A 20,221-nucleotide genomic window follows, 5' to 3' on the forward strand; every position below is an offset into this window, starting at 1 on the left:
ATTTTTAAATCGGAATTCGGTAGGGTCGTTCTTTAAATTACGTATAATATCGTAATAAAATTTATTAAACAAATTACGTAATTCGTTAACGGATAACGGGTATAATCCAATTATTATTATAACCTTTTTTTATTAAAAATTAATTTTTTATTCGAATTATTAAAGGATGTTTTCGATATTCGCGTTTTAAAGTTTATATTCGAGTTTTTTAATTAGGTTTATATTATTATTAACGTTTTATCGTACCTTTTTTTCGGTTTATATAATAAAATAGTTTTTTTCGTCGTCGTTATTAATATCGGTTATATAAAATCCGAGTGGTTCTCGTTATATTATCGCGATAGTTTTATTAATTTTTAAAAAAGTGTTATAATTATTTTCTTTTCGATAAAAAGCGTTAATTTACCGGTTACTTTCCGGTACGGGTTAAAATTTACGTTTTTATCGGTATTTATTAACGTAATACCCTTTTTTATTATAATTATAATATATAATATTTATTATATCCTTATTTTTATAACTTTTATTATATTTAATCGCGTCGAGGTTTATTAATCCGTTATAATATTTATAAAAGGTTTTATTTTACCATTTTTAATTATATAAAGGGTGTCGGTTATTATTATTTTAATAATGGTTTTGTTACGGTTTCCCGGTATTTACTTTAATATACGGGGTATATAATTCGCTCTTAAATCCTCGTTTTTCGAGTCTTTTTTTATATAGGTAATTATCGATTTTAACGATTTTTTCGACGTAATTATCGAATTCGTCGGGTTTGTTTTTTTTTAAAATTTCGTTTTTTACGTTTTTTCGTAATTTTACGTAAAAAAGCGTTATAAATATATCGTCGTCGCTTTATTCGGTTTTAAATACGATTTATTTAAATTCGGATACGTATTTAACGGTTAATCTACGTTATTTAAATTGTATAAATCTTTATTTAATAATACGGATTTCGTCCGGGTTACCGAAAGTTGTTTATAAACGTCTTTTAAATTCGTTATAATCGTTAAACATTTTTTATATATCGTTTTTTTATCGGTTTTCGTTATTATTAAAATAATCCTTTATAATTAATTTAAATTAATTAAATACGTTTTTTTAAGGAATTTAACGATATATAGGATTTTATCGGGTTCGGTAATAATAATTCCGTTATAAAAACGTAAATAAGTTTGTATTTAAATAAGGAATTTTTAAATATTTCCGTTTTTTTTATTATATAATTAAAAGGGTACGAATTTATAACTTCCGTTACCGCCTCCTCGTTACGTATTATTAATAATAACGAATTACGTAATAAATTACTCGTTATCATTTTTAACGGTATTAAAGGTTTTTTATAATTACCGTATTATTTTAAAGACGTCGGGTCCTTTTATAAGGTTATTTACGGAGTTTTTATTAGGGGTGGATGGTGTTATTTTATTTAATAAAGATATTATTTAATAATTCGAAAGTAACGTATTTAAATAAAAATAATTAAAATGTAATAAATATACTTTTTAAAATAAATTATAAAGAGATATAAATACGTAAATTTATATTAATAAAGGACGTTAGTCTCGAAAGCGGTTATAATCGATAATTTATATAATTAAATAAGATATAATAAAGGGGTTTATAAACGAAGTTATAAATATAATTATTAAAATTTAATAGGTTTTATTTATAAATAAAATAAATATTTAAATTAATTATTAAAATAATAATTATTTATATAATTAAAAAATCCTTTTTATTATATATTTATTTATTTGTTTTATTAATATTAATTAGATTATTATAATTATAATAATTTTTTATCCCGGATTATTTTAATTTAAAAGTAATCCTTTTTTTAAGTTTATTCGTAGCTCGTCGTGATCTTTTATCCTGGCTTATTTACTAAAACCGTGATTTATATTACGTAACCTTTTCTATTTTATTAATCCCGTGGTCTTTTTATTTTAGCGGTTACGCGTTAACCGCTTAGTAGGTTCTAGTTATTCCTTCCCGGGGTCGGGGTTTATAAAGCTATATTCGTAATAATCGATATAAAGTATTTTATTATTAAAAATATCTTTTTTATTATAAAAGGATTTGTTTTATAAATATTACGACGATAAAAAACGGTTATTATAATTATAATAAATACCGAATATATAATAATATACGATATTATAAAAGAAACGGTTTAAATTAAATATTTTATTAACGATTTATATATTTTAAAAATTTAATTAAAATATATTATTATTAATATCGATAATAATATAACATTTAAATTATTTAAAAATTTAAAATTTTATTAACGAGTTAAATATATTTAAATACGATACCACTTTTTAAAGGTTTAAATAAAAAAGGATAAAAATATACGTATATAACGAGTCGTATCGAAAAACAACTTAACGGATATATTTATTAAAGTAATAATACGAAATAGTTTTAAAAATTATATACGAAAATTGGGAATTACGTAATAAAGGGAGCCTTTTTATTAAAAGAATCCCGTTATAAAAAGAGAATTGTTTTTAAATATTAAAACCTTTTAAACTTACGCTCCTTTATTACTTTATATAGGCTTTATTTATTTATAAAATTATAAATTAAGTAAAAAGTTTAAATAAAGTATTTAATCCTCCACTTTAAATAGCATTTTATAATTTAAATCTTTCACTTTTCACTCTTTTTAATTGAATTAAACAATTTAATTATTATATTAAGGTAAATAAAGGATATATATTACGATATATAATTGGTTTCGCTTTTAACAATCCAGAAAGCTTGATTTGGGACGCTTCCTGACATATTGATAAATGAGGTAATATTGCGTAGAGCATTATCAAAAGTACAAGATGTGCTGCTCTTATGCAGGAGGGAGCAGTCGCTTTACCGAAATGATATAGACATGTATACTTTCTGTTACCTCCAGTTCACCAAGACTGTGTCTCCTTCCTTGAGTTGTGCGTATTCGATGCTCTCTCTCCACAGCACTTCGCGCTTCTTCACATCTCTTGCCTCGGTACTCATCTCCCTGGGAGTGGTGCCGTCCAGATACGTGTTCGTCGTCCTCTCATCTGACGCGCCATTGGACTCAAAGGCAGCGTGGATAATATCTTGAGCTCCCTTAGTTTGAGTGCGTACCGTCCCATTGGGCCAAAGCCATGTCGTAATACTTGCCAACAAAGGGATGGTGGTACAATACATGAGGAAGCGTATGGGCCAAGGACTTCTTCGAGAAATATCGCTGGCGAAAACACCAGGGTCAACGCTGAGGATGAGGATGTTGTTTAATACTGGGTCGCTATTGAGGCGCCGCTGTAGTTCCCCACTGTGTAAGTCTTAGTGTTAGCTGGGCTGTTTGGCCGCATACAGATGTTCACCTACACCATCATCATCAGACACAACTTGGCAGCTCCATAACGTCGCAGACCAGATTGAAAGGAGGGGTTCTGACTATTGTTGCTCCAACTCCCCTTGGCGACTGCCGACGTGCTATCTTTAAACACAGTCCTCCATTGCTCTGGGACAGGGCCGTTGCGCGTGTCGTTAGGGCTGGCAATCGGCTCGTCAGCATGTGGTGAGGTGTTAAAGGGATACGCGTAACGTAGGCTTACTCATAAGTCCAGCTGTTGACGACGACGATTCTCCCAGCTTCACGGTCCATGCTCTGTAGCAGCATCAAAGTCAAAAGCCAATTTCCGAGGTAATTCACCACAAAACTCAGATCCAGGCCCTCGTCAGTCCAATTCTGTGTATTGTACTCTATGTACCCTGCAGTGAGCAAGGCTGCACGAATAGGTGGTATTTCTCCAGCCGCAACACGAGCAGCAATGGTGCTGGCGAGGTCCCGCACACCACTGAGCTTGGCCATATCAAGCGCAACGATCTCGTGGGAATGAGACGTGGGAGCATTTGCGAGAGCCGACTTGAGAGCTGCAGCCGCATCAACGTTGCGTACAGTGTAGATGCAATGATATGCGGATAGTTCTGGGGATGCGGTAATATGTGATACAAGAGCGACACCGAGACCGCCGTTCGCCCCCGTCATCAGGATTGTACCTTTGGAAGCAGCCATATCTCTCGATTTTGTAGACTGACATTGCGGTTCGGATGGAGAATGGTTTCGGGAGAAGCGGAGTGCACGTTCGACAGTTCTATCAAAGCCCATGCCACAAAAAGGCCAGGGCTTTCGGTGCGCTAAACCGGCAATGCACGCTGTGCTGTCGATCAAAACACCGGAATGGAATAGGCACAGAGGTTGATTCGGCGTGCATCGTAACCTCGAGCATGCAGCATCGCTAGATGCGGCGCTCGATCAGAACTCTACAAATGTGCTTGTATTATTCTATATTCTATATTGATCTTATAGCCACGCGCAACCCTCACCGCCGCCGATCTCAGCCAAAGTATCCAACAGCTACTAGATGCTTCTCCACAGCAACTCTTGCCAATCCCTAAAGTCTCATGGGACGATCTGTTCACCGGTGGGCTTACTTGCGCTTTGAGAAGACCAACTGACATTCGTCCTTGTGTCTAGGTTAGCATTGGTGCCATTCCTTGTTCTATTACGGTTAGACATAAGAGATAAGACATACCATGGGGAACAACGTGGCAAAAACTCTAATCTCCTCCGAACGGGGTGTAGCATGGTGTACCCAGTCAATCTCCAATGCGGCCTTGCCAATCATGGCCGCCATGGTGAGCGGCACATAGCTGCGTGCGAGACAGTCGTGTGCACCGGTACCGAAGACGAGCCAGTTCTTGGTTTTCGATTGGGCATCACCCGTGATCCAGCGGTCTGGGTCGAACACATCAGGATTTGGGTAAGCCTCAGGATCATGAAGAGCCGGATAGCAGGACGGAACAATCATCGCGCCCTTGGGCACCGTGTAGTCTGGAGTAACTGGGAAGTCCTTCGTCGCGAGATAGGGCACAAAGATGACCGGCGGGCGGTGTCGTAGAAGCTCCTTGATCACTGCATTGGTGTACGTGAGAGACTCATACATGGACAGCTCAAAAGGTCTCGTCTTGTCGCCCGAACGTACGGCAAGGTTCTCTTCCCGGAGGCGATCCAAGACATCAGGTCTCTGGGCAAGGATCTGGAACATCCACGTAGTCGCACTGCTAGACGCATCCTGAGATGCAAAGAGAAACGTGAACATCGTCTGCCCAATCTCTTCATTGGTGAACTCGCGGATGAGGTTTGTAGGCTTCTCCAGCCCGACTTCCCCGGCTGCGATCCTCTCATAATATTGTTTAGACTCCATCATGTGTAGTACCCACTGATCAACAATGCATGTCGGCTCAGCACCGGATGCCATGTTTGCCTTGCATGCTGCGGCACACTTGGTGAACTCGGCCTGAACAGCATCTGCCGTGCGCTTTCCCCTCCAAGGTTTAGTGAACGGAACGTAGATGGAGAGCGGGACGTTGACAAGTTCAAGCGCGGCAGTGACAAGATAGAAGTCATCGGCAATCCGTTTGATGGCTGCCTGCGAGATATAACCTCCAAAGAAAGTCCTGCACGACAGTGCGCAGTTAATTTCCCTGAAATGCCCCATAAACCCCATAGGTTTCCCTTTGTTGGCCTCGCTGGCGGCAACGAATTTGTCGAAATAATCGGCGTAGACCCTTTCCTGGACCGGAAGGTAAGTACTGAGAGCCTTGTTCGTGAAGAGACCAGTCAAGCCTCTCCGGAACTCGGCATGTGCTTTTCCAGCAAGAAACACCCACGCATTCGGACTCATGATCTCAGTTGCGATTGGGACGAGGCAAGGTTTAGCGTAGGTAGGCGACTTGAAGACTTTGTGCGCGATGTCACGATCCGATGCTAGAACGACGAATCTGCGGAGACTTTATCAGCGTTCTGTAAGTTAGCAGGACCTGATCCCAGTTACTGACTTGTGGAATACAGATACACAGCTGAGGGGACCACTTGCCCACTGTTCAAGGTATGCATCAAACTTTGGATAGAGAGCTTGGATGAACGGCCCCATTATTGGAATTTTGAACTTGGGACCAGCTATGGAACCCTTCTGTTGGATATATCGTACTGGGGAATTGTCAGTATCTCATTTTTTTGTTTTGTGAATGTAGCAACTTACATTGGTCATAGGTGATAATGATCAGCAAGATGGCGCCTGCAATCTGAAGGTTACTCCAACCGGAGAGATAGCCTGAAAAGAGGCCATGCGCTCGATCAAGATATCCATTCTGCATAGCCATAGTCTTGTTTTGACCCCAAGCTCCCCCTATATCCTGAATGATGCTGGTCATAGCTTGTGTCTACCCTGAGGGACATGAATCTAGTCGTAAGTCGACGGCGAGAAGATTGATTGGAAGGTGCGAGTCCTCTATTATAAAGATCCTTCATAGAAATACACGTAGCTTTCGACCGCTTCTTCGAGCAATCTAACAGCCGAGCTCCCGAACGACGGACTCCAATATCATTCCACTCACGTCAGTGGTATGGGCCGCCTGCTCTCATCCTGGATGTCGACTGTGATGGATACTCTCTATCTAACCTGATTTGTACTAGACTCCGATGGTCGACAGGGATTCGATCGAGTGTGCATATCTTGGCGCGCTATGTCAGGCGTTACCAGGATTAAATGAGGACGTCTCGCATTTCATTGCGGAGTCTAGTTCTCTTTAGTTCTGATCGCGAAGGAATGGCCGTTCTGCAGCTGCAAAGAGCGTGTTTCATTCACCCAACCCGGGTCTACTTTCAATACCTGTGGATGCCCCTCAATCTGTTGAATCACCAAATATCATGGCGTGGCCTTCTTGCCACCCCATTGAGCCGTTTGGGAAGCCGACATAGCCTGCTAGGTGGGGCGGGAATAAGGTACCAGCAGACCGTATAAGTCGCCGTCGGCGTAAACCAGTGTCCGGTTGATCCGCTGGGCCAGGGGTCGCTCCCGAGTGTTCGATTTTGAAGTGGGATACGTAGCCACCGGGTTTCAACCAGTCATAATCTTCAGAATGTCCTCCCACTTTCGCTTGAAGAGTTCTGTTTGGTGAGAGTGGACCCACAAAACGCCCTTAAGGCAATCGTGAATGTCTTCCCAAGTATGCAAACCGTGAACCGCCTCCAGGGCCACACAAGCTTGTGCCATGAACCACTGACGATATGGTGTCCCTGTATTTGCCATGATAGCCACGGTGAGAATCCATATCCTTAAGGGCGCATACATGTCGTTTAGTAGGTTCGGCGTTTCAAGGTAGCTCTTCAGCTGAAGTGTAATGTTTTTTGCCAGATCCGCGTGTGAATAGTATGTTGGCCCATGAATAGTCAACATGTACAATGCCAAGGCATGTCGCAGGCATTCCGAAGTAGCTGAACGCCTCGCGTCCGGTGGTGAAAATGCGGGCAGCATCAACAGTCTATGCATAACGAAACACGTCAGATCGTGCAGTTCTGTGGTCGTCAAACTTGGCTGGTGCGTTTGGTGAAATATGGCACGGAGGCGAATCAGAATGTTGCGAAGGGCAGGATCTATATCCAGATCACCCAAGACTTCTCGTTCTGAGACTGAGCCTCCCAATTCCAGTTGCCACTGTCGGATGGGGCTGATGCCGTCCCCTGAACCTGAATCATCCTTTGTTGGGAACTGTGGAACACCCGTTACTATCATCGAGACCCTGGGATATACCAGTTAGTAGAAGCTTTCATATTGGCAATGCGTATGTAACTTGCCATGATACCATTCTAGCCGTGAGCGGGCTCTCAAGCTTGACGAGGTCGATGCCGCCTCTGGCCTCAACCATCCGCTTGACGCCATCGATGTGTAATCGACTCACTGTCATGTTTCCCTTGCCATACTATCCATGTTTGCCCATTAGTATCCTACTAACAGATACGAAACGGGCAGCCTTACCTCAATCGCGGCAAGAGTGACGACGGAATTAAGAGTCTCCGTCTCAACCGCCAACGAAGAATTCTCAACTTTCCGCCTTACCAGAGTCACGGAATCAACCATTAAGAGCTCTGAAGTCGGAAATCCCTTGCCTGCGTGTAGCTCCAAATCAAGGGACGCGGTCTGTAGTGAAACGTGGAACAAGGCTGGGTCCGCAAGTGCCCGGGGCCACCACGAGACAACGAAGGGATTTGATCTCGTATCAAGGTCCAGGGGGTAATATTGGAATGATATATGAGCCAAGACTAAAGAGTTAGCAACCATTTATGTAATTGTCAGGCTGGAAGGGCTTGATCACAATGCTGAATAAGGCGCTGCACATGAACCCGAGGAAGCCGCGTCGGCGGGTACGAATCAAATGGGTCGAAACACGAATTGGCTGGCTCCAAGAATCCCACCGAAGACTCCGTGGCCAGAGATTCAGGCGAGCTTCGTTTTGTATCCTGCGCGGGCAGGAATTCCAGTGAAGAAGCACTCAGTGGCTGGTTGGCGTAGACGCAGCTGGACTTCCTCTTGACGCAACGTGTGCATCTGGGCGTGCGGAGGTCGCAACTGTGCTTGGCCTTTGCGCAGGCATTACATGACCTACGAAGTGTTCCGCGCATCGTAACATGACACGTGAACTTGCCGCAAAGCAAAGTCGCGCGCGCAAGGGACGTATATAAGTCGTCGGAAGGTTTGGAGATGTCGCTGAGACCGAATTGCCTGTTAGTGGAGAATGCTGACAAGAGCAGCGCTAGGTCAAGCGTCTATTGAAAACCCTCAAGTTAGTGGGTCACTCAGGTACCTAACAACCCGGGCTCAGGCGCCTGGCCGGCGTTAAGGCTAGTCGGGGGCCGGCCACGGTGCTGACTACGACATGACCCCTGTCTCGCCTGTCTACTGCTTGTTGGTGTTGCCAACTGCCCACTGCGTAAATGTAACGCTTTGGATATAATGATGCGAACATGTTGAAGAGGTACGATTCGTGGTGGGATTTGCGGTAGGCTACCTACCCATGGGATTGGTAAATGCTCCCACGCACACAATATGCGCCCTATCGTGTATCCGATCGGTTGAGCCCGTACCTTGAACACACCCGCGTCTCACCTGGACGAGCCATTGGCCTGCAAATCGTTCCTGGAATTGTGTTTACTTTGGAGTACAACCCAAGTCCACTTGATTTGTCCGAAAGCTCACATTGCTCTTCAGAATACCCTGGCATTGCTCGCTGAGGTTTGTGACATACCGACATGTGGACCATAAGCGAGGATTTTCTGGGATATGGATAAATAGCACTTGCGGAGATACAGAACGCTGAAGCACAAGCAGATGACATCCCGCATTGAATCATATCATTATCGCAGCTCATCACGGAAACCGTCAGAAATCTTGGCGGTGAGCCTAACTTGAACGTCAAGCTTTCGATATTTCCATAACGAGGCGTTTCCTTCTCACTGAAGTCATATACGGGGGGTGCCAGTTTATACGAGTGTAAGAACCATGCTGGAGTGCAAGTAGATTTCGACCGCAAAGAAAAATAACACCCTACTCAAGAAAAACACATGTTGGATCAGGCAAAACATAATCAATCCGTAATCTCGGTGTGCCAGATTGCCAGAGCTGTGACGACAGCCATCACCTCCCAACGTTTGCCGAAATCACCTGTACTGCCCTTGCCCAGAAACCTGAAACCCATCATCTTCTTACTATTGGCACTGCTGCACCGAGACCAAACAGCCACAACACCCAGGCTCGTACCGTGATCGACTAGGTTGTTGGTGGGATCTTCAAGCCAAACAAGTTTCCATCCATAGTCTCTCAATCCTAGTCCACGAACTTCTTGGCCCCGGCTTGGGCGCCACTCAAACCCTTGTGTACTATTTGCCTTCATTCCGGGGCCCTCACAATCTATAGTGAAGACGTATTTGCGGGAAGAACTGCGCGAGCGGAGCTTTATATCTTCAGAAATTGGCGAGCCAAAGTCCGTCAACTGCACGGAGTGGCTATCATCTGAAGAATCTAACTTCGAACGTGCTATGATTGAACTGCCTTCGTTGGCATTGGCGTGTAGAGCAACATCCGGTAAACCTGCGTCCAATAACCCAACTCCCAACGATATATGATGCAGCGGCGTGGACTTGTGAGCGGCTAGAACGGCCGTAACGGGACGCAAGAGGCCAGTTTTACGGTAGATAGCGAATTGGGCAGGGAAGATCGTACCGATGGCTTCGCCATCGTATGCGGGTGGAGAATCTTCATTACTGGGCTCGTATGTGGGAGGGCTATCCGGAGATGGGCATGCCATGTCAGTGAGTGAAGAGGGGAAGCTAATTCGCAAGTGATATCGAAGACTTTGAAGAAAAGATTCTTTCAGTGGAGGCAGAATAACCATTATCTAGCTACGAAGAAGGAACCATGGCGACATAAATGAGTTTACGTGTCTCACCTCCATGTATCTAGTGGCCAACCATTATGGCTGGCGTCTTACAACAACCCGTGTCGGCCAGATGCCCATACTACAACCAAAACTCAATCCTTGCGGTATGGTTACTGTTACATAGACCCAATGACGTTGCGGGTTGCGCGTAGTCTTGCATGCTACCCTTACTGATTTGGAGGAACATCATTGCAACTTGACGCCCTCAGGACAAAGCCCGGTCTAGGCAGATGCATAAAACGCCTTGCTGCGGCGACAACGAGTTCGATGGATCTGATTGTGTTTGGCACACTGCAGTATCACACCGCTCAAGCGTTGTGGGTCGCGTCTGTCTTGTTGGGCCGCTGTAAGCTATTGCCTATTCTCTACTGTTGCAACAAAATGCGAGATACGATGGGTTCACTGATCTGTCTGCAGGCTGTCGAATGTAGCCTGGTGACCATGGGGCCTACAGCAAACTAACATCGGCAATGGACGAAAAGACCGAGCGGTACGATGCGCAATAGAGGTATGTTCGTACTTGAGAGCCTACTATCGATTACTCAAAGTCGTAGGCTCCAGCTCGACTCCAGGCAGCGACATTTTTGCTCCTCCATAATGCGTCAAGCCGGAAGCCAAATGTGGGGACCTGGAGGCCAGCCGTTGCTGGGGTTGGAATTCGGAACGATGTTTTGATATGTCGGCATGGTTCGTTTTTGGGGGCGTAAGCAGGAAAAAAGCTTGTATCGTCAAGGAAGCCCTATGGACAGGGTTCTTGAGTGGTCATCCGAAGCTTAGCCAACGCCGCCATCGCCCAAAGTTACTCCAAGTTTCCTGCATTCAATCGGTACAGGTATGAACATCCTCGCTGACCTAGTCAATTTCTGGAAATACCTACCCTGTTCGCGATGCAACTTCGAAGTTCGGAGCATCAGAGACGAAGGTAAGATCTAGGCTTATATGTGAAAGTCTGATATATCTACGGCCTAGTCTAAAATATATGGAATATGGAGCCTGGTTGCAGAATCACCTGATCGCAATACCACGAGATACAAATGTCGAATCACGGAAGCTCTAAAGGATGTATCGCGCGATAATTCTCAGAACCGGAGGTGGAGATCCATTGAAAGTGACCAGTCTGTTTCCTGCAGCAGTCTGGCGTCGCATCCGAGATTCACCGACGGTAATCACGTTCATCAAAACAAGGTTGAAGAGCTTTCTTTAAATGGGGCAGGAAAGAACCGTACCTCCTGGCAAATAAGCCTACGAACTTTTGACTGACACCATGGCATACTAATTGTTCCTCCTAAAGAAAGCAAACTAGCTACTACAACGTGAGCCTCCTTGAAATTCACGGCTCCAGTACCGCATTTACCTACTCCGTCGCGCGAGCGGTCTCCCCAGAAAGCATACTGCTGCTAATGGTGCCTGACGTGATAAGGGTCGTTTGGCTGGACTCCACATCATTGCTACTTCCGGCTGTCTGGGTTGGCTCCTCATCATTGCTACCATCCGTTGTTTGGCTAGGATCCGTATTATTGCAAGCCTCTGTTGTTTGGCTGGGCTTCGTATCAGTATTGGCTTCCGTTGTCTCGCTAGCGGTCGAACTGCTACTAGTTGTGCTTGACGTCATTACTGTAGTCTGGCTACGCTTCGTACTGCTGCTGGATTCTGTACTTGTGGTCGATTGTTGAGACGACTTTTGGGGATTTTGGGTTGTTTTGGGGGGAGTGTCTTTGGCTTTGGTTGTGGGATCTGGTTTAGGATCAAGCTTCTTGCAATCTGCCTTGTTCCTTTTCTTACACCCAGTGCTGGTTCCCATAGAATCCGGTGCATTGACCAGAGGGTCGTAAACTGACGTAAGATCGAAATTCCAGTTGTCAACACCGCAGGCCTTCCCGACCCAGTCTCCAAAGAACGACGCGGCATTCAACCCATTCTCCGTAAACGACTTTGCCCCTGAGATGGCAGCGCGTAGAGCAAGTGAGGTTTGACCGCCAGGAACGAACTGAATCCCCGTTTCCACGATGGTAGTGAAAGCTGAGACCATTGCGGCGCAGATGATGTTGTCCAGCTTCTGTAAGCCTTCAGCGATTGTTTCCGCAAGTTCTTTGCAAAACGGGCATTCGCAAACGCATTTCGCAGGTGTCCAGCGCTTTCCATCGTCATCTTTGTAAATAAAATGAGGATCTATCTTCTGCCCTTTTGGTATAAACAGACTGCACTATCAAGTAAATCAGATTAGCGGGGTGTCTAATGAAAGCGATTGGCGGCTAGATACTACATTCCAAGTATTGCCATTTGAGAACAAGTATACCCCGGGTGTACATTCACTTACCCCATTTGTGCCATCACCTCGAGTTGAACAATATTCCTTGCATGGTGCTGCAGACTTCTCATCATTGCCGTCTGTAGGCTTGTTGTTTTCATCAACATACGCAAAGCAATGACCAGTTATGCTGTATGAAGCAATCGTTTGGGAGTCGGGCTGTCGTTGTCCTATTTCGAGAGATGTGCGAGTATCCAGGGACCTGGCAGCTGCCATGAGTCCCATAGAACAAGGCAGTAAAGAGTATGATAGTTTCATGGATGCGTTTCCGAGATGTCAGATGGTTGAGTAAATAGTGATGAATCAATGACCCAGGATGATGCTAAATGAGGACCTCAAGTCTCATCTAAATACCACAGCCAGTTTGGCCTTTATAGTATCGTCTCCCTTAGAATTTCCACATGGCTTGCCATTTTTGGATTTTCATGACATTTTCTTCAACGCCACGGAACACGGCTACACGAAATCTACAATACACAGTATCGTGTCATTTCATTCCTCAGGGAGGACCCAGATCCTCATTAAAGCGAATGTGGAGGGAATTCAGCCGGGTCCCTAAACCCCAAGACACAGCAAGGCTTCAGATTTATATCAAAGGGGAAATTGTGCGTCATGAAGCGTGTACTATTTTAGGTTACTCACTAGAATCCGTCCCACGTCCCCCACGAAGTTTCGTACTGCGCAGTCACAATACGGATACCTTATGATAGATCAGGTCATTGAACGGGCGGGACGGGCTGTGGCAAATGTTGGTTGCGAGGCTTGGCGCAGTACAACATATCATATTCCTGACGATTGCCACACCAACAGCATCTTCCGCCATTGCCAATGGGCTTTCTCGGTAGGAATAGTTGTGAAATCCGTCATTACGTAGGTGACGTGGCTGAAATCTTTGCACATTGAAGGGTTTGTGTTGATCTTTTTCAGTTGGTTACATGTCTACAGTATCTAGCCCGGTGATGGATTCTCATATCACTCTACATCCTTCAGGGAAATCCTTCCAGCAATGATCTGCTACCCTTTCCACGATGGCCAAATATCGGCGCAATCCAACTTCGGTCATTTTGGAGAAAATTGAAGGGATGCATTGTTATTCATGATTGATACTCTTTCCGGCGTCTAGCACAAACCCAAGAGGATTCACCGTACGGATAATTATCCCCACGTTAGGAGCCGTGCAAACTCCTGTAGGGAATCACACCCATCACTAGAATGTGTCCGTCTTCATCTTTAGATTTTCTGATATGACGTTATCATGGTGAACAAGATGCTTGTCAAGCTCGAATTAGTTGCAAATTGGTTTTCTGCCGTTAAGAACGACATGGGGGCCGATGTGATCCCGGACTGGGTTTTATCGGTTCGCTACCGCACACGGGTCAGAGGATCGCATATAGGGCTTCAAGAAAATCACCGGCTTATGCGTAGCTCCAGCTAGTAAAATGTCTAGCTTATCTGTTTCTGCGATTGCAGTCGCCAACCCCCCTGTTTCCAAAATATCACGGTGTCACAATTCATAAGACAGTGCTGCGTTATTTCAGAGGCAAAATGGATGTAAGTTTTCGTCTAAGATATCTAACTGCTTCGGGTATGAACCACGAGCTCGGGTTTCCAGCGAATGTGGGTCGCAGCTGCCAGCAGCTGCGCACTCCTCTCCCAGTGGGTATGACTCTGGCGACTCATCGTCGCACTTCTTCTGTGACTTCGTGTTGCCAAAGGAACACCCCAAATACACCAGTTGGTGTGCAAAAAAGATAGTGATGGGTCCGCACTCCCTAATCGCTGCCGGATAGTAGTGGTCGGAACTAGTGGGCCGATTTAGGCGGCGGCATCGCAGGTGAAGTTGCCGTAACCCCACGAGCCCTTGTTGACCTCGACAGACGTACCAGCATCAGGGATCCAAGGGTCCTTGTCGTTCATGCTGTCGGTCGTGCAATCACCCTGGCCGGCAATGTTGGCAACGAAAAGATCGGGCAGAGCATCGAATGCAGCCTTGTTGCCGCCATCTCCGGTGATCTCGACGGAGCCGCAGTTCATGTAGAACTCTCGGTTGCCGATTCTGTTCATCCAGCTCCATGCGATGGTACCCTTACCGGCGGGGAGGTCTGAGGGGATCGTGAAGTCGTATGCATTGGGGTTCGGGGTCTCGGCGGTACCCACAAGGTTGCCGTTGGTGTCACGAGCGGGGCAACCACCTTGGATCGTGTGGATGACCTTGAATTTGCTGCTCTTGGATGGCTGGGTATCGTATGTGATCGACACCTGGCACGAGCCTCCACCGTGAACGGCCGAACCCTGGAAGCTGAGCTTCTGCTTGGAGCCCTGGGGGTATGTGTTGGCAGGACCACTGAAAGCCTGATCGGTGCGGCGGCAAGGAAAGTCAGCGCCGCTAGACTCAAGGGGACGGTTGATTGCGCCGCCACTGTTGGAGCCGGCGAAGTAGTCGAAAGGCTTAGGCGAGGTCATGAGGATGTGTCCGTTGGCCATGGCGAAGCAGCCAGCGACGACGGCGATGGTTGAGTGCAACATCTTGAAAGATTGTTTGGTTATAGTAACTTGAGAAATAGCGAAAGCTAATGTAGTATAACCTGCAAGAGATCGAATGAAAGTTTCTCTTGGTTTGAAAGGAAGGAATTCTCTACACGTATAGTGAAGTGAAGATAGTAACAAAAGAAGGACCCAGCCTCTTGAAGTGAATGGAAGGAATGGTGTTGATTGATGATGAACAAACGAGGGGATAGAATGGGAGGAAGGCCATCGACTTTATAGGTCGAGATGAGGCAAGAAGGAATGAGAGCATACAGGCACCGCAGTCACTCACGACTCGCCATGCAACACGATGAAGATACCGCCTGCGGCCTCCATCTTGCGGTATCGCGCAGTCCAGATGATTCAGGCCTGGTGGGGATGGGGGTATAGTAGGGGCATACTCGGGGCCTCCGTACAAGCTGTCAGCTCAGCAGAGATGTCCTCTCAAGAGTCCCACTTGTATACCTATGGTGGGCCGAAACTCCAGAACATGGGGAAGTCTGTACCTTGATTCAGTGTCTGGTAGGCATCGCAGCGTCAAGATCGGACTCTCAGCCGACCTATCTGACCTGTCAAGCTAGCTTCTGATAGGGCATGTGCCACTACACAACCGCTTTCTGCGCGAAATAGTTATGTAAATCTAGAGCGTTGAGTCAAGAGCGACCGTAGTGTCCTGGCCAGCAGCAGCCATGTCAATTACATACTGAGGCCCCAGAAAGACCCTCTAAACCGTTTGGTTGAGTCGTGGGAACGGGAGCTAGATGAATCAGACTCCGCTATACAGGCTGCACGCGCGTCTCGATGCAGCTTGCCCTTGCGAGAACCTGCAGGATTTTGCGGTCCGAATTGCAATCTTTTTCCGGTGATGCAAGGGGCAGTGGCTAAACCCGCCCATGCAGGCAACGAGGATGCGAAAATCGCGCTTTTTAAACTCTGTGCCTACATTAGTACTTAACCAGAGTCTCTAGTCTCCATGCCTAGATCTTGCAGTCAGGTGCCTCGTAGCGCCATCTTGCAACTTTTCCGTCCAATCAGTACGGAGGGGGGAGAGGACCTGCCTACGCTCGTGACGAGTTGCCACCAGGCGTGACTTGTGCCAAGCCGACTGTTCCTGACTAGAAGGCCTATCGAAACAGTAGAAACGGCTACCTGCAGATGTCAAGCAATACCTGAATCGCGATTAAACTCTATATTGCGGTCAATCAATGAGTCATGCAAGCCTTTGGTGCACCTAGTAAGCTCCTCTGTGCGAGTGGCAGTGGCGTATTAGAAAAATGTTTGCCCATCGATTCAAGGACATGCACATGATCAAATTTGGCAGGTCGTCCCAATCCTCTCCATACTGATGGAGATTGGGCATATGACGACATTACCTAAATGGACTATGTTTGTCGTCAATACCCATATTATACACGTAATGAGAAAATTGTCCTACGGCACGAGTATTCCGGTTGGGTCTAAAACCGTCGTTGCTAGGTTTCATATTCGCGATTTGCCTCACTCAGCGGGAATAAAACCAGTCCTGACTTTGGGAAGATGGTGGCGTGGCTGACATGGCAAGTGGGAATGTCTCCGCGATCTTATGGCGGTGGAAGAACCTCATTCGAAGCTTGGATTTACTGTCGCGTGCTGGGAGAACTACGGCAAAAAGAAAGATATGTAGGAATCTGAAAACTCTATCGTACTAGGCCTATCAAACATGTTTTGAGTTGAAGCAGCTTCGTTCTTGCGCAACCCTGCAGCAGAAGAGGAAGATACATCATTATCTCAAGTGGCATATAATTCGAAATCGACCCTTGGAAATTAAAAGACAAGAAGAGCAAGCTGCTCATATCAAAGTTTTACAGACTTTTGAGGCTATACAGATCTGTGAGTGTTCGCCACGTAATGGTTGTATGATACCCCAGCCACGTGATCCATGATTCAGTCTCTGTACACTAAGTTAGGGGAAAACTTTATTTGCCAACACAACAGGGCCCCCCCGGACAGGGTGCGTTGAGAACAGTCATGACGATTAGATCACGTGGATAGATCATTGTGCCTCCGACAAATGAGTTCCGAGCCAGCGGTAACTCGGCATTACCATAGTATGCTCTGTTGAGAGGCTGCCCAGACGGTTGAGCCACTTTAATGCCATACTATGACCGCCAGGGCGGATACGGTCGTACAAGCTGTATAACAGGTCGGCTTACCAGCTCGATCTTTGCCGAGGTCAACTTGCCAACTGCCACCCCATCCTAAGGGACATTCATGAGACCCAATAGTAGTATCCGACGATGTAACCCAGTGGGACTGTGATTCGAGTAATCGTAGCATTCATTTTGTCTTTTGAGTTGTCTAATTCATGCGTGTTGTAATCATGAGTTCCATTCCAGCAGAGAGACAAGAAAACAAGTCGTCAGTCACGTCTCAGATCGACGAGCACTGACCTCCTCATGATCCCTGGATTTTTGCACAAGAAGTCAGTCAACTTCATCCAATTCTTTGCTACCAAGGCGCACGTGATTATGTGCCTCTGTAAGATCTTCATTGCATGCACCCTTGTCTAATAAAGTGGAGGCAAGCCGTGATCGAACGCTAGGTGATATGCGTCCAAAGCTCAAACTCAATCCGATTCTGACCGAGTCTTGTCGTAAGGGTGCTGACCATGATCTTGGTATCAGGAGTTGGTGGTCAGCTGCTGGCAAGGAAGAGCAGCGCTGGTATTTACCAGCCAAAGAAAACTTGTCCTTATGCTGTTTCGCACCTATCTCGCCCATAACCTCGTTTAAAGAATCATCTTCGTCGTATTGAGTTGGGTGGTTAGCGTTCTCGGCATGTTGAGTTGTGATCTGTGGTACTGGATACTGGATTGTTCTTCGCAGATCATTTACTTTCGTTCGAATTGCAAGCTGGAGGCTGCCGTCTGGACTGTGTTCAGGCGCTCGCTCTCTGCTTTCTGCTTCAATCGGTGGCAATAGGCCATTACATTCGTACGAGGGGCTCAAGTCTGAGTTCGCTCGGTGGCTTGGTAGTTCGCTGACATCGCTAATGGCCGGCTTTCTCTTGACCTTGGCCTTGCTCTGGGGAGGAACTTTCGAAGGATTGACGTAAGTGAGTTCGACAATGTTTGGGTTAGGTTCAAAACTCAATGTCAGATATCTCATCTGCAGATAGGCCGCCCTGCTTGACGGTATGTCTTTGAAGGTTACATAACCTCGAGGTCTAAGATTCTTGGTGAGTCCAGAAATGATTGCACTGATGTATCCCTCACAATCTCTGAAAGCCTCATGAAGATGACCAGTCTTGATGTTATTGCCAAGACCCAAGACTTGAATAACAGTGGTCGCGCCATCCATATCATTTTGTGCGGCAATTACTAGCCTTTTCGCCACCCTGGCCCTATTGCTTCTGCATTTCGCCGTACGCGCAGGTTGGAATCTAATTGGACTGTGAGTCGGGCCTCTCGGGAGCTCCAGAGGTACTGGGGATATGAGCGGTATGGACATAGGCGGCGATGGTAAGCAAGCTTGATCATTCTCGGACGCGTCCATGTATCGTGGGAGGAATCCCACCCCAGGCTGTGTGCTGACTCCTGAGTCAGGTAGATGCTGGTGTCCGTATTGAGGAGATGGCATTTCTGTTATTTGGATCGTTTGTCCCATAGTATTACAGAGGCTATCCTTCTCCTGAATGAAACGTTGAAGGGAACCAAGATCTTTGAAAGCAGCCCAGAAGCTGACATTAGTGCCGGGCTTCGTGTTTTCATCCTGAAACCGACCGACAGCCACAGCTCCATGTTTCTCAACGGCCTGTGCTATTTCGAAGAGTTGTAATGTCCACACGGAGGTGCTGTCCGCGTGGGGGATATGATTGGCTGAAATTCTGGCCACATGGGAGTGACGGCTCCAGTCAGGCCAAGATTCGCCTGGCACCATATATATGCCCTCCGGCCTCAGCATTCTGAATCGCAGTTTGTCAAGATTCTCCGGAAGGAGCAAGCCGTGTATTAATGCCAGAGTACGGACAGCATCGTTGCCAGCATTGTCGTACTTCCATCTGTAAATGCTCCGAGAATTGTCGCGCTTCAGGAGTCCGAGTCTTTGAGATGCCGTTTGATCGTAATCAAATAGGTGAAGGGTAAGTTTGACACCAGGTGTCGTGTGAGGGATCAAATTCTCTGCCGTTGACTTGAACAGTGTGCGTACATCTAGCCACTTGGAAAAGTAGCGCGCGAGGCCCGGGAATTCCGCCATGATGACCTCCATGTCTCTTGTCATATCATATCCAATGAGAACAAGTTTCTTGTCGGGAACGGAATCCTGATATTGGTCGATGGTCTGGTATATTTGTTTCTTCAGTATACCGAGGGCCACGTATTTTTCGATACCGAACCAGAACGGCTCCCTGGCTGAGCCCCTTGGTAGCTCTGCAACCTGTTGCACTCTTTGGAAGTATCGCGACTTGATCTTCATCGAATGCGACTGCACATCAAAACAGTCAGCAAACTGATCAAGTGTCAAACGGTCTTGGCCGGGCTGTTTCGATATTGACAGTGGCTTGAGACGAGGAAGAAGAGCGACTCCTATCTCGGTGGCTGTGTCGGTCTCCTGCAGAAACTCCGCGTCAAACGCGACGAAGGCGTAATCGTCGCGGACTTCAATTAAATCATTCAATGAACAAATTTCCTGTCGCAGCAGCTTTTGGACTGCTGCAGCGTGCTTCTCCGGCCTTGTGAAGCGTTTCCCTGCGTTGGTTACGACGGCCTTGTCTTTGTCTTTGCTCTCACGCGAGTGCAGCGCCGCGCGAAGACGGCGGAGCGGCTTCTTCAGTGGCTTCATCTTGTGGCCCAGAAGTTCGTCTGTCCGATCAAACGAGTGGCGGAGGTGATGTCCCCATGAAAGCACTGGTCAAGAAGTGCCTTCGCCGCCGGGGAGGGGCAACGCCTGTTTTCCAACACTTGAGCGGCAATTCAAAATCCTCAGAACATCTTCAGATAATGTGTGAGAATCTGCGACCTGTCCATATTGCAAGATGGGCAACGGCAGGAGGATGTTTCCGATGATGGTGCTGACTCGC

At 46.1% G+C, this 20,221-nt stretch overlaps 6 protein-coding genes across 6 annotated transcripts; all 6 read right to left on the minus strand.

Moving 5' to 3' along the window:
- Positions 1-2,910: 2,910 nt before the first annotated feature.
- Positions 2,911-6,267, minus strand: JN550_005760 (uncharacterized protein; the record flags this gene model as incomplete). The annotated part of the gene is made up of 7 exons (XM_049317422.1): positions 2,911-3,319; positions 3,376-3,543; positions 3,606-4,145; positions 4,486-4,517; positions 4,587-5,835; positions 5,893-6,043; positions 6,096-6,267. 7 exons carry the CDS (start codon positions 6,265-6,267, stop codon positions 2,911-2,913), a joined length of 2,721 nt encoding a protein of 906 aa, XP_049172382.1.
- Positions 6,268-6,953: 686 nt separating this feature from the next.
- JN550_005761 (uncharacterized protein) lies at positions 6,954-7,973 on the minus strand (the record flags this gene model as incomplete). Its single annotated transcript, XM_049317423.1, has 3 exons — positions 6,954-7,604; positions 7,699-7,815; positions 7,872-7,973. The coding sequence occupies 3 exons, from the start codon at positions 7,971-7,973 to the stop codon at positions 6,954-6,956; spliced, it is 870 nt and encodes a 289-aa protein (XP_049172383.1).
- Positions 7,974-9,477: 1,504 nt separating this feature from the next.
- Positions 9,478-10,197, minus strand: JN550_005762 (uncharacterized protein; the record flags this gene model as incomplete). The annotated part of the gene is made up of 1 exon (XM_049317425.1): positions 9,478-10,197. The coding sequence occupies one exon, from the start codon at positions 10,195-10,197 to the stop codon at positions 9,478-9,480; it is 720 nt and encodes a 239-aa protein (XP_049172384.1).
- Positions 10,198-11,683: 1,486 nt separating this feature from the next.
- On the minus strand, positions 11,684-12,853 carry JN550_005763 (uncharacterized protein; the record flags this gene model as incomplete). The annotated part of the gene is made up of 2 exons (XM_049317426.1): positions 11,684-12,532; positions 12,647-12,853. The coding sequence occupies 2 exons, from the start codon at positions 12,851-12,853 to the stop codon at positions 11,684-11,686; spliced, it is 1,056 nt and encodes a 351-aa protein (XP_049172385.1).
- A 1,599-nt stretch (positions 12,854-14,452) lies between these two features.
- On the minus strand, positions 14,453-15,163 carry JN550_005764 (uncharacterized protein; the record flags this gene model as incomplete). Its single annotated transcript, XM_049317427.1, has 1 exon — positions 14,453-15,163. One exon carries the CDS (start codon positions 15,161-15,163, stop codon positions 14,453-14,455), a length of 711 nt encoding a protein of 236 aa, XP_049172386.1.
- Positions 15,164-17,625: 2,462 nt separating this feature from the next.
- JN550_005765 (uncharacterized protein) lies at positions 17,626-19,983 on the minus strand (the record flags this gene model as incomplete). Its single annotated transcript, XM_049317428.1, has 1 exon — positions 17,626-19,983. One exon carries the CDS (start codon positions 19,981-19,983, stop codon positions 17,626-17,628), a length of 2,358 nt encoding a protein of 785 aa, XP_049172387.1.
- Between the last annotated feature and the right edge of the window lie 238 nt (positions 19,984-20,221).

Source organism: Neoarthrinium moseri (assembly GCF_022829205.1).
Source record: "Neoarthrinium moseri strain CBS 164.80 chromosome Unknown scaffold18_Wmoseri_CBS_16480, whole genome shotgun sequence".
Taxonomy (NCBI): Eukaryota; Fungi; Ascomycota; class Sordariomycetes; order Amphisphaeriales; family Apiosporaceae; genus Neoarthrinium; species Neoarthrinium moseri.